The sequence below is a fragment of the Copadichromis virginalis genome, linkage group LG3, assembly GCF_057382275.1.
Source record: "Copadichromis virginalis isolate Kocher_CV1m ecotype Utaka linkage group LG3, C_Virginalis_male_GT1.1, whole genome shotgun sequence".
In the NCBI taxonomy this organism is placed as follows: Eukaryota; Metazoa; Chordata; class Actinopteri; order Cichliformes; family Cichlidae; genus Copadichromis; species Copadichromis virginalis.
In genome coordinates this window covers 31485054-31497460 of record NC_140620.1, presented here as the reverse complement: position 1 = coordinate 31497460, position 12407 = coordinate 31485054, and the positions used below count along the sequence as shown (strand labels likewise).

At 40.6% G+C, this 12407-nt stretch overlaps 1 protein-coding gene across 1 annotated transcript; it reads right to left on the bottom strand.

Annotated features, from left to right (window-relative positions):
• Positions 1 to 2812: 2812 nt before the first annotated feature.
• On the bottom strand, positions 2813 to 8047 carry LOC146714069 (GTPase IMAP family member 8-like). The gene is made up of 2 exons (XM_085450673.1): positions 7992 to 8047; positions 2813 to 5922 (listed from the first exon to the last, which is right to left on the bottom strand). Exons 1-2 carry the CDS (start codon positions 8014 to 8016, stop codon positions 3740 to 3742), a joined length of 2208 nt encoding a protein of 735 aa, XP_085306799.1. The 5' UTR covers positions 8017 to 8047; the 3' UTR covers positions 2813 to 3739.
• Positions 8048 to 12407: the final 4360 nt, after the last annotated feature.

Sequence of the window (12407 nt, the reverse complement as noted above, 5' to 3'; positions counted from 1 at the left end):
GGCCACGTTTGAGTCATCCTTTGTTTCTAATCTTGTTTGACCATCATTCAGCTCTAATTAAGCAAAGTGATCAAATGTCAGAATGAATTTAAGAATATGAAGTCATCTGTCTGACCATCCTCATCAGTTCTTCCATGCTGCTCACAGCTCTCTCCCTCCCTGGTGTCTTTTCTCTCAGTCTTTCCAACGTTGCCATCTCTCTGCTTCACTTATTTCTGCTCAATTTTTAATTCTGCATTATTCTCATCACAACATGTGAGTAATTAATAAAATATCACTAAAAACTTTATAATAATGCCAGAGTACCTCAAGTTTTTTGTTGGTCAGTTTGTACATAAATGATTTACCTGAAATTTGTACCTGTAGTGTAAGTAACAAATGTTTGCTAATGATATGCTTTTATATCTATATGTTGAAAACCAAGAAGCAACAATCCCTTTAAAATAAACAAACCCATAGCTCTTCACTCACTCCTGACCCTGCGTGTTTATAGCTGAGCCCTCTTCTGCTGAAACCTGCAGAACTGAAGTTAACTAAGTTTCAGGGTTTTAGTCTCATTTCTGCACAGAAATCGGGTCATAATCTAAATATTTTTGTGGGACTTTGCTCAAAACACCATTCTCCTACAGTGTCTTGTTTCTATTGGACTCATACACTTCAGATAGAAATGTGTATCAACCTCATCTGTTAATGTGACTGTGTTAAGATAAGAAGGAACTTTATTGTCCCACGTGGTGAAACAGTACTAAATATAGCAGCACTTGCATGTGAAAACCAGCTCCAAACCTCGAGAAGTAAATTACTTATCTAATTAGTAAAAATTTGTTTCCCTTAATACAGCTCCAGCAAACATTCAAGTACATGATGATGTGACTCCAAAGTACAATAGATGTTGGGACCATTGACTGTTTTCTACAGTCAATGGTGTAAAGCGCTTTGGGGTCCTTAGGGACAAGTAAAGCGCTATACAAATACAGGCCATTTACCATTTGTCCTTTTTACGAATTTTTCATTTATAAACATATAAACATTTGTAATGTTTATAGATTTTTAACTGCCATGTCACATAATGCCTCGGGTATAGGTGATGTAGGGATCTTTTCCAGTAGAAGAGTTGTATGATCCGCAAAACGCTACTTTTTGATTTGGCAGATGCTGCTGACACCACTCCTCTGTCCTTTTCATGAGGAGTCAGGAAATGAAAAGAGCTGCCCACTGTGTTGAAACTACAACATGAAGGAAAGGGACTACGCTCCTAATTCAGCACAGCAGGTTCTGTTATATATAGGCGATGTAAAGGAGAACAGCCTGTGAAAAATATATCTGTTATAGCCCTGATGTAATGAATGTAGCCTCATGGGCAGTGTCGTCCGTGCTGCAGGGAGAATGGACTGCCATACCTGTTGTGTGTCTGTGTGAGTGTCAGGGAGGAAGGGAAGAAGGTCAAAAAGTACGAGTTGTCACTGACCAGAAACAGGAGCTGGAAGCATGTAAATATAATAATAACCACTGCTGCCAAAAAAAGTGCTTGACGAGCCCAGTTGTAAGTAAGCTGTTAAGACTCGACTGTACATTGTGTTCGTGTTTTCCTCCGAAACAGTAAAGTTCTGTTGGAACCCCCTTTCTCTGTCTCTCGCTAGCAAAGTTGACCCAGACAGTAAAGCTAGTTCCGGCCTAGGAGCCCAACACGGAACCCAAAGTATTAGCCAGAGGTCCCTTTACTACGGTTTGGACCTGTCGGAGGTAACAAGAGAGTACAAACATGTTGAGGGATCGGCTGTGTTAGTTCAGTGACAGATTTATTTGGAAAGAAAACAATTTTCACTAGCAGGTAAAAACTAATGTGTACACTTATGTCTGCATTTTTATTTAGTTAAATATGAACAAAATTAAAGCAGAAGTGCTGTCACGTGTCTGGCCAGAAAGAGAGGAACAGTTAGTTTATTTGGTAGTTCAGTGAAAGGCTTCAGTTAGTTAAGAAAAAAAAATGCGTTCACGTTTACAGTTTTGTTTTGTTGTACAATATTTGACATTTAAAAACAAAAGAACATACTACATTTTAGGAAATATTAGTGGGTGTTTTCTTGTTTGTTTGTTTGTACTACTTGAACAGTAAAGTGGCCCTCCAATGAGATGACGATGCCAGAAGTGGCCCACGGCTCATGTGAGTTTGAGACCCCTGATTGAAACATTGCTGTAGTTCTCTTTAATAAATGTGTGTTTTCAGTTCCAGCCTTAACTTCAGGTCTTTTTGCACTTTATTCTCATATTAACAAGTTTCTCTGATTTTTTTATGACACAATCCCACAAAAACATTGAGATTGTTTCTGATTAATTTATTACTTTTGAGCTGATTTTAACCGCAGCAGTTGATTAAAAAAATCCATCCACGTTCAGTGTCTTCCATTTCACATCACTCAGCAGCAGAGATGATCACACACTTAGTGTGTGAGCTGAAAGAAATATTTTGACTTCGTTTGAAGTTTAACTGGAGGTCAGAGTTTATCCAGCAGGTGGTGCTGCATGAAACCAAACAAACTGATTCATAATGATGGCTGATGCAGTTTTACAATGCCTGTGCAGATTGTTTTCACTTGACTGTTAACCTTTTAATTTGTTCCATAATCACCAAATAAAAATGTTTTTGACACAGTGGAGAAAACATGAAATAAATGTTTGCTGTTCTTTCACAATTTGCTCAGCTCAAACATGTCAGTGAATCTTTTCATGGGAAACTGGTTTGTTCCAGTTTTTTTTTTTTGTTAGAAAAGACAAGAATAAAAACAACTGTTATCAATAAATTTAATTTAATTCATAATTAATGATTTAAGAGATAAAAGTATATGTGAGACCACAGCTTCAAAATACATTGTACACAATCTGACAAGCTGATTGGTTTAGAGTTGAATTTAATATACTTCAATCATTATAAGCAAGCTAATAATCAGTAGTGATTAATATGGTCCTATTCAATTAATTAATAAAAAACCATGATGTTATTAAATGTATTATTTAATTTAAAAAATCACTAACAATAATAAGAATTGCAAAGATAGTTACACTACAATTACACTCTGTCTTCATGATAATGTGACTTTTATAAGTTACTGCTAAATAGTGAACATCGGTGTTTAATAAATGCTGGCTTTGTCACTGTAGCGGTGGCAATAAGATTCACTGCAACTCCAACACCAGCTTCAGTGGCAGGTGGAGCAGCAACTGCAACAACAACTCAACTGTCCTAAAGAAACATATTGTTTCTTTAACTTTCTTTCTTTCTTCTTTACATCTCATATATTATGTTCTTTAGTCCAGCGGTCCCCAACCTTTTTTGCGCCGCGGACCAGTTTATGCCCGACAATATTTTCACGGACCGGCCTTTAAGGTGTCGCGGATAAATACAACAAAATAAAACTAGTACCGGTACCGATCCATAACACACGTGAAAAGACCCAGAAAAACTGAGTTAACGATAAAAGCGATAACAAAATAACGCTGAAAACCGATAAAAACCCTGAAAACTATACATTTCACACCTGAGCCTCAACTCTTGCGGCCCGGTACCAAACGACTCACGGACCGGTACCGGCCCGAGGCCCGGGAGTTGGGGACCGCTGCTTTAGTCCATCTATCTAAACAGCACATACTCAAAAATTATTACTATTACTTTTTTAAAAATCTATTTTCTTGTAAATGGAGAATTGACAAGCTGCTGATAAATGTAATTTTTCATTTAATGTTACTGTGTAACACAATCATTTAATTTTCTTTTCGAAGTTACAGATTTTACTGTGAAACCAGCTGCAAGTCCCACTAAAGCTCCAAATAACGCTCCTACTGCAGCCCCCACTGGACCCCCTATAGCTCCAACACCAGCTCCAAATGCAACTTCAATGCTAATTCCAGCACCAATACCAGCAGCAACTCCAGCCCCAGCTCCAGCACCAGCAGCAACTCCAACATTAGCACCAGTATCAGCTTCAGCAAAAAAAGCATCCCAGTTCCCCAGGGTAAACTCATTCCTTCTTTCTGCTTTGTATCTTGCTTCTTTGGCCGTCATCTCTGGATTTTCTTTCTGAAGTCGTTCCATCTCTGTTTTTATGGCTTTCTCTGCCTCTTCAAACATTTTGGTGGTGAAGCAGAATCCTCCATTTCTCTCAGTCATTGTCTTGATTTTCTTCAGCAGCTCTCTGACCTGAGAGGGATCCTTGTTTCTGCTGTTAAAAACATGATATCCTCCACGGCACTGACTGATAAAGTCTTTGAGATCTGGATGTTTGATTGCTTCTTCTATGGTGTCTTTATTCTCATCATCTTCATGGATTACCAAGGCCATCGTGTAATCAGCTGCTTGTTCACCAAAGATCTTCTGAATGATTTTCACAGTTTTTTGTTCTTCTTTGGTGAATCTGTTTGGTTGGATCACAACCAGGAACACATGAAGACCAGGAGCAGCAAAGGACATGCATCTAACAATCTCTCTCTTCACCTCCTCTTTAGTTAGTTTAGTTTTGTACAGACCTGGAGTATCAACTACAGCCACTGTTTTACCTTCAAACTGACATGTTTCCTTCTGACACACTGATGTTACAGAGGAAGAGAAGTCTGTTGATCTAAATACTTTTCCCTTTAAGATGATGTTTCCTGCTGCACTCTTCCCAACTCTGGTTTTCCCCACAAGAACAATCCTGATGTCAGCTTCTGATTTGTTCATGGCTCTCTGAGCTTCTCTGAACATTTCATTAGTGTAGTATCTTCCTCCATTTCTCTCAATCATTGTGTTGATTTTCTTCAGCAGCTCTCTGACCTGAGAGGGATCCTTGTCTCTGTTGTTAAAGACATGATATCCTCCACCACACTGACTGATGAAGTCAGAGATGACTGGATTATTATTGATCATTTTTTTTATGGTGACTCCATCTGCCTCAAGATTGTCTCCACAGGTGAACAAGGCCATAGTGTAACTTGCTGACTGATCTCCAAACATGTTCTTGATGATTTTGACAGTTTCTTGTTCTTCTTCTGTGAATCTGTTGGCCTGAATTACAACCAGGAACACATGAGGACCAGGAGCAGAAAGGGGGATGCAGCTACTGATCTCTCTCTTCACCTCCTCATCAGTTTTTCTGGTGTCAAATAAACCTGGAGTATCAATTACAGCAAGTTTTTGACCATCAAACAGACCTGGTTTCTTCTCACACTTTAACGTTACTACAGAAAAACCTGCTGCGGATTTAAAAGCTTTTTCTCCTAAGATGGTGTTTCCTGATGCACTCTTCCCAACTCCAGTTTTCCCAATAAGAACAATCCTAAGGTCAGCCTCTCTGAACATTTCAATGGTGTAGTATATTCCTGCATTTCTTTGAACCATGGTGTTAATCTTCTCCAGCAGCTCTCTGACCTGAGAGGGATCCTTTTCTCTGTTGTTAAAGACATGGTATCCTCCACCACACTGACTGATGAAGTCACTGAGAGCTGGATTTTTACTGATTAATTCTTTTATGGTGTCTTCATTTGACTTCAGCTCATCTCCATGGGTGAACAAGACTAATGTGGAACATACTGACCTTTTTCCAAACATCTTCTGCATTATTTTCAATGTTTCTTGATGTTCTTCTGTGAATCTGTTGGCCTGAATAACAACCAGGAACACATTAGGACCAGGAGCAGCAAAGCAGATGGATCTCTCCATCTCTGCTGTTAACTCCTCTTCAGGTTTATGGGTGTCAAACAAACCTGGAGTATCAATTACAGACAGTTTTTGACCTCCAAACTCTCCCGTTTCCTTCTGACACTCTGATGATGTCAATTTAAAAGCATTCCCTTTTCCTAAGATGGTATTTCCTGAAGCACTCTTTCCAACTCCAGTTTTTCCAAGAAGCAAAATCCTGAGTTCTGCCTTCTCTGGTACCTCTTGCTCTGCTGAAAAATATAAAACATCTTTTATTTATGATTGTATAAGATAAGATAACATAAGATAACATAAGATAAGATAAAATAACTCTTTATTGTCATTGCACAGTCATACATAGTACAGTAGTACAATGAAATTGGAAAAACTGTCCTACGTCGGCACTACATAAAACACAACACGACACGATATGACACATCACAACGCAACAAACAACACAACACAGTATATTAACTTAGTATAAAAAAGAAGAATAAGTGTATGAAGTTACATTTTACCATTTCCTTTCACTAAAGCTAATACTTTCATATTTCAAATTCTGAAGATAGAAGGTGTACTTTCTGTTCTGTCATGTGCAGGCCAAACATTAAATCACTGAGTAAATAAAGGGAAACACAGCAGTCCAGAAAATTGTTTAAGTTTAGAAAGACACTTAGGGAGACGACATAGACGGACCAGCCACAAGAAGGAGAGAACACAGGGCTTAAAGATACACAGGTGCAATCAGGGAATGGAACACAGGAGGGGAACACAGCTGGGAGAAATCAGACCTGACGAGACAAGGACGCAAAAGCAGACTACACTAACAGAGGACACAGACCTTCAAAATAAAACAGGAAGTACACCGAGACAGTATGGAGGGAGAAAGAGAACATGGAGGAGCACATGACGGGATTAGAAAACACAGAACACAAGGACTGGGAACATGGCACAAGAACTAACACCACAATATAAACACAGGCACACAGAGGGCAACTATATAAGGGGGACCTATTGAATACTCTAAACTAGAACACTAGACACTATGGAATAAACTAAGATGAACGAAGAGAATCTTAAACATGAATCACAATACAAAATTATAAAGACACAAGGAACTCATAACACTGAGTCAAGAGACCCAGGATCCTGATAGTTTTGGTGTTTTCTGTGCCTCCCTTGTGTTCCTTGTGCTGTATCTAGTGCCCCTAGTTCAATGTTTGTGTTATTTCCTGTTTTACTTTGACAGTCCCACGCCCTGTAGCAGTGTATTCTGTTTTGTTTCCTCCCTGTCTTGTCTCATCTGATTAGTCTCAGCTGCGTTCCCTGCATCTCCACCATTTCCTCCTTTCCCTGTGTGTGCATAAAGTGTGTGCTTCCCTTTGTTCTGTATTGGATCACCTGCATGTTCTGCTGTGTGTCTTCCCCTATGTTTTCTCTGCTGGTCTTTCCCCCCGTGTTTCCATGTCTCAGGCTTTCTAGTTATGTTTCAGGTTTTATGTTTAGTTTTCCTAGTATAGATTTTGTTTGCTCCTTTCTAGCTGTCCTTGACTTTTATTTGTAACATTTTTACAGCCCTGAATAAAGGCTTTTGTTATCATCATCACTTTGTCTCTATCGTCTGCATTTGGGTCCTATCTCTCTCTACTCCACACCATCTTCCCTTTGACTACTGTCACCACTTTCCCATTAAAAAAAATGCAAACAGATATTGTAAATTTCTATGTTCTGTGAATAAAATCCTGTTGCATGAGAATTGCTTATTATTGCATTCTGGTTTTAGTTCGATTTTCAAACGTTTTTGGAATTTGGTTTGTTGATTTAGTGGATGGAGCATTAATCTGCTGGTGATTCGAGAAGCTAAATGTGTGAAAGCTGCACAAACCACAGGGGAAATTCTCAAATAGATACATACTTTATTGCAGCAATATATACATATTGCAAATTGCAATAATAAAACAACTCATAATTGTTTTACACGTATTTGTTTCCTTACACTTCCTCTTGCAGAGCGCTAAATGTTTATTGGTAAATGGAACAAACGTTGAGCAGATAAACAGCAAAACGCCTTTGAAACTGTTGATGACATTGATTCAAAAGCAATTATTTTCCTAATAAATTATTTTAATTTTCTTTCCCTAGGTTCTTTCTGACTCTAGGCTTTAATGAAAGAGAGAGAGAGATCTGTTGGCCTGTGCTAGTTTTTACTCAACTTTTGAGAACTGAAGTTCATATTGGGCAATTTGTGAACCATGTGTCAAGTTTTATTACCCTTTACATAAAATTTATGTTACAGATTAGTCTTTTTAAATGTACTCACCAAGGCGAGTGTATTTGCTGGCCATGTCTGTCTTTTACGGGCAGCTGATGTGTAATTTTCTGTCTCTGATGTTTCGCTGCTCAGCCGTTTCCACTTTATCGTGCTGCTGTGTTTAACGTGTGGAAACTTGTTTGAGAGGTGGGGCAAAAAGGTCGTTATGAAAATGTCATTCAAATTGAGTTAGTTTTGAATGAGAGATGACATCATACTTTGCAGCATGTTTTGTTTTTGGTGCGTTGAAACAAAAAGGTCAGCTAATCTCTAAAGTGGGTGTGGAGCTCCGAGCACTGAAAGTTCATTATGTTGCTTTCACAGACCTACATGCAGACTCTGTCTTGGACATTAATCTTGTGACTCAAACTAGGTGTACAGTAGGTTGTGCCACCCTGAATGAATTTGCATTTGAATTGGCATTTTATATCTCAGCTGAGTGTTTAAATTCTTCATTTCCATGTCATTGCATTTGGTTTAGCTTTTTAAGAAATGAAAGAAAACTTGTATCAAAGGTATGTTGTCTGACCGGACAGGCAGGGCAACGCCCAGAAGCTAGGCAAATGTTTTCTCTGTTACATATCACACAGACAACTCTATCCTGCGGTGTGTAGAATTGAAAAGCATGGCCTAGTGTTTTGGAAAGTTCTTCCAAAAAAATAAAATAAAACGAAACAACACAACATTTTTAACTGTGGAGGGTTTTTTTATCATTTGTTTAGTTTAAATAAGCATACAATTTCCCTTTTTAAACTGAAATTTGGTATCCTGTACTTGAGTCAAAAAACATATCCAATAATTCTTTCTTAGATTAATTTAGTATTTCTAAAACCGAAACTCAAGAGAAATACAAATAGAAAATGCAACGAATTGAGGGGGGTCAGTAGGAGGGGAGGGGTACGGTTGGTTTGGCGGTGTGAGGTGAAGTTTGTTTTGTTCATAGTGAAAAGTAAGGACAACAAGAATTAAAATGAGATACAGTAAATACAAAACTAAAGACTGACTAATAAAGGAATATGAAAATCACTTGAATCCAAAAGAATGAGTCACAACTAGGGATGGGTATCGTTTAGGTTTTATCCGATACCGGTGCCAAATCGGTACTTTTGAAACGGTGCCGGTGCTTAAACGGTGCTTAAAGAATGGAGAACACAAACTTTGTCCAAAAACCTCTCATGTTCAGCTGTTTTATTTTTTTTTGTAAAAAGATAACAATGTTAGCCTTTTCTGCAGCTATAGGGCATATATGGTATCACTCTTGGTTGGAAGCAGTGCTTAAACAATGGAAAAAAAACACAAACTTTGTCCAAAAATCTCTCATGTTTAACTGTTTCCCACTTTTTCTTTGGTCATTTTAGCCTTTTTGGCCAGGGTGAAGGGAGCATCTGCCATCAAACAAGAAGACAGCCGCATGTAACTATGATGATGTTTGCTAGTTCACCTTACATGCATTAATGTAATAACGTGGTTAGCCTACTCAAGGTAAATTACACTCGAACAACACTAAGAGACTCACGCAGAGAAGAACGGCTGCTGCTGCATCATCATCCTCATCATTTCTGCTACACTGGCAGGGCTAGGGGCCAGGACTCTATTCTTCAGGTTTTTGGGGGATGTTGCTCCGGGTCCGATAACTGGCAACCCACCCAACGTGCACAGTGTGAGGTCTCGCAGCAAGCTATCAAATACGGCGCATTTCTCGGCTTTTAAAAAAACCGCTATGCGTCGCCAGGTGTTTCATCAGATTCGAGGTGTTACCTCCTTTGACAGTATCACAGTATCAGCTTAAAGCACTTGTTGCAGGCTGCTGAGTTTGCATCTTTTGCTGTGAAGTACAGCCAGACTTTTGACCGCTTCGCCTTGGACATTTTTAATCTGTAGCTCTGCTCTAACTGAACGTACGTACCTGGCCCCGCCTACTATCCTGGGAAACGTAAAATGATTGGCTAGAAGTGTATCACAGCTCAGGAAAAAAAGCACCGAAATAAAGCACCGAAATGTGCGCTGCTTTTCGGTCTGGTTACTACCGTTTATGTCAGAACCGGTGCCATCATGGCACCGGACACCGGTACCCATCCCTAGTCACAACACAAATTTATAATCTGGCTCAAAGACCCAGGACCATGACAGTAATGCAAAGACTTGTACAGACTTTCATACATGTATGTAACCCTATATATAGCTATAGTAGGTGAGTGAGGGTTGCTCAGATTGCCACTACTAGCACCATATAGTGTGACTAACAACTAACCACTGATTAAAAATGAAATATTAAAATATAATCTGCTACATAATTACATTAATCACATTATCAAAGCAGCTAAAAGCATCTACTCCCAGAAGCTGGAAGAACGGCTCTCAGCCAACGACCCTGCGTCAGTGTGGAGGGGCCTGCAGGAAATCACCAGCTACAGACGCCCCCCACCCACTATAGGACTTTGGATTGACGTCACGCCGCAATGCATTGTGGGAGCGCAGCTCCATTTTCGGGGTCTACGAATCAAAACAAACACACTGTGTTGGAACGACGACGACAAGAAACATGCTTAAAAGCAGCTCAAAAGAAAACGGACGGTATAGAGACCGAGACCAGAGGTGAAGCAGCGGTACTTGAAAAAAATAGAGTGCATCGCAAATCTGGACCCATTTGAAATACGGCAGTGGAGTAAAGACCCAGACGACTTACCGCCACTGTCCTACCTCGATATCTTCACGTATCTTGTTTGTGGAGTAAGCGCTTACACAGCAAACCAGTTTCGTAATTACAAGTCACTGGAGGCGCACATCAAATTTACAAATGGCTGGGTGCAAGATTTGGCTATTTTCAAGCCGCCAAACTCTGAGTACGTCGTCATTAATACCAAAGTAAGTCAGCTGGAGTGCATCGAGTGAAATAGCCATTTTCCACCCCCCACCATAATTAATGTTATACATTTATCATTGAACTGCTAAAATATCGTTATCATATTATATGCCCATAATTGTAAAGTAGATGCAAATTAACATGTTGATAATCGGGCAAATTATTAACGCCAATTTGTGTCCTTCCTGTCTCATTTCATTTATTGTCTTTACATCAACCAATCAAGTTACTCCATTTGATGTTTGATCGCAAATTTTATAACTTCCGAGACCACCAACGATGATATTATTCAGCTATAAAGTGTGATGTGAACATATTTAGAACTTACCGGAATGAAAATGTCTTGAGCACACCAACTGATATCTGGAGACGTAACAGAACTTGATATCAGCTCGTCTCACGGCTGCTATCCAGGCTAGACGCCTTCGTTCGGTAATATCCGATGCATGAGCTCCTTCATGTTGCTTCCAGGTTGGGAAAGCATAAAAAGACAATCCAAACTTATTCCCGTGCCGGTCGTAAGATCGAACATTGCAGCCGACCACACAGCAAGTATGAACCATGGCTATGCTTTCGCTCCTTACTTAGACCCCCAAAATGGCGGATCGGGCCAAAATCCTTTCCACGCCCACCCCCATGACATCACGCTCCAAAGCCCTATAGAAGCAAACAAAGACCTGGCCAACGAGTTAAACACTTTCTACTGCAGGTTTGAGACGGACAGACTCCCACGCCCCACCCTCCCCTCCCCAGGGACATTGCTTCAGACATTGACCCCCAACACACCTTCCACCTCTCCCCCCTTCACCCTGCCCCTCCCCAATCAAGACTCAACGACCACCCCCACCCTCCCCAATCCAGACTCAACGACCACCACCACACCTCTCACCCCCCTTTCCTCCTCCCTGAAACTCAGAATACACACCGAGGATGTGAGCCGACTATTCCAGAAACAGAAGCCCAGGAAAGCCCCCGGACCAGACGGCGTCTCACCCTCCTGCCTCAAAACCTGTGCTGAACAGCTGGCTCCCATCTTTACCCGCATCTTCAACAGATCCCTGGAGCTGTGTGAAGTTCCCTCCTGCTTCAAACACTCCACCATCATCCCTGTTCCCAAGAAACCCACCATCACAGGACTGAATGACTACAGACCTGTCGCCTTGACGTCTGTGGTCATGAAATCCTTCGAACGACTGGTGTTAGCCCATCTGAAAGACATTACAGGCCACCAGCTGGACCCTCTGCAGTTTGCCTACCGGGCAAACAGGTCGGTGGATGATGCAGTGAACATGGGGCTGCATTACATCCTGCAACACTTTGACCGCCCGGGAACGTATGCCAGGGTCCTGTTTGTGGACTTTAGTTCGGCTTTGAACGCCATTGTGCCTGAACTTCTTTCCTCCAAACTCTCCCACATCACTGTGTCACCAGCTACCTGTCAGTGGATCACCAGCTTCCTGACAGACAGACAGCAGCAAGTGAGGCTGGGGGAGATCACCTCTGAAACCCGGTCCCTCAGTATTGGTGCCCCTCAAGGATGTGTCCTCTCACCACTACCGTTC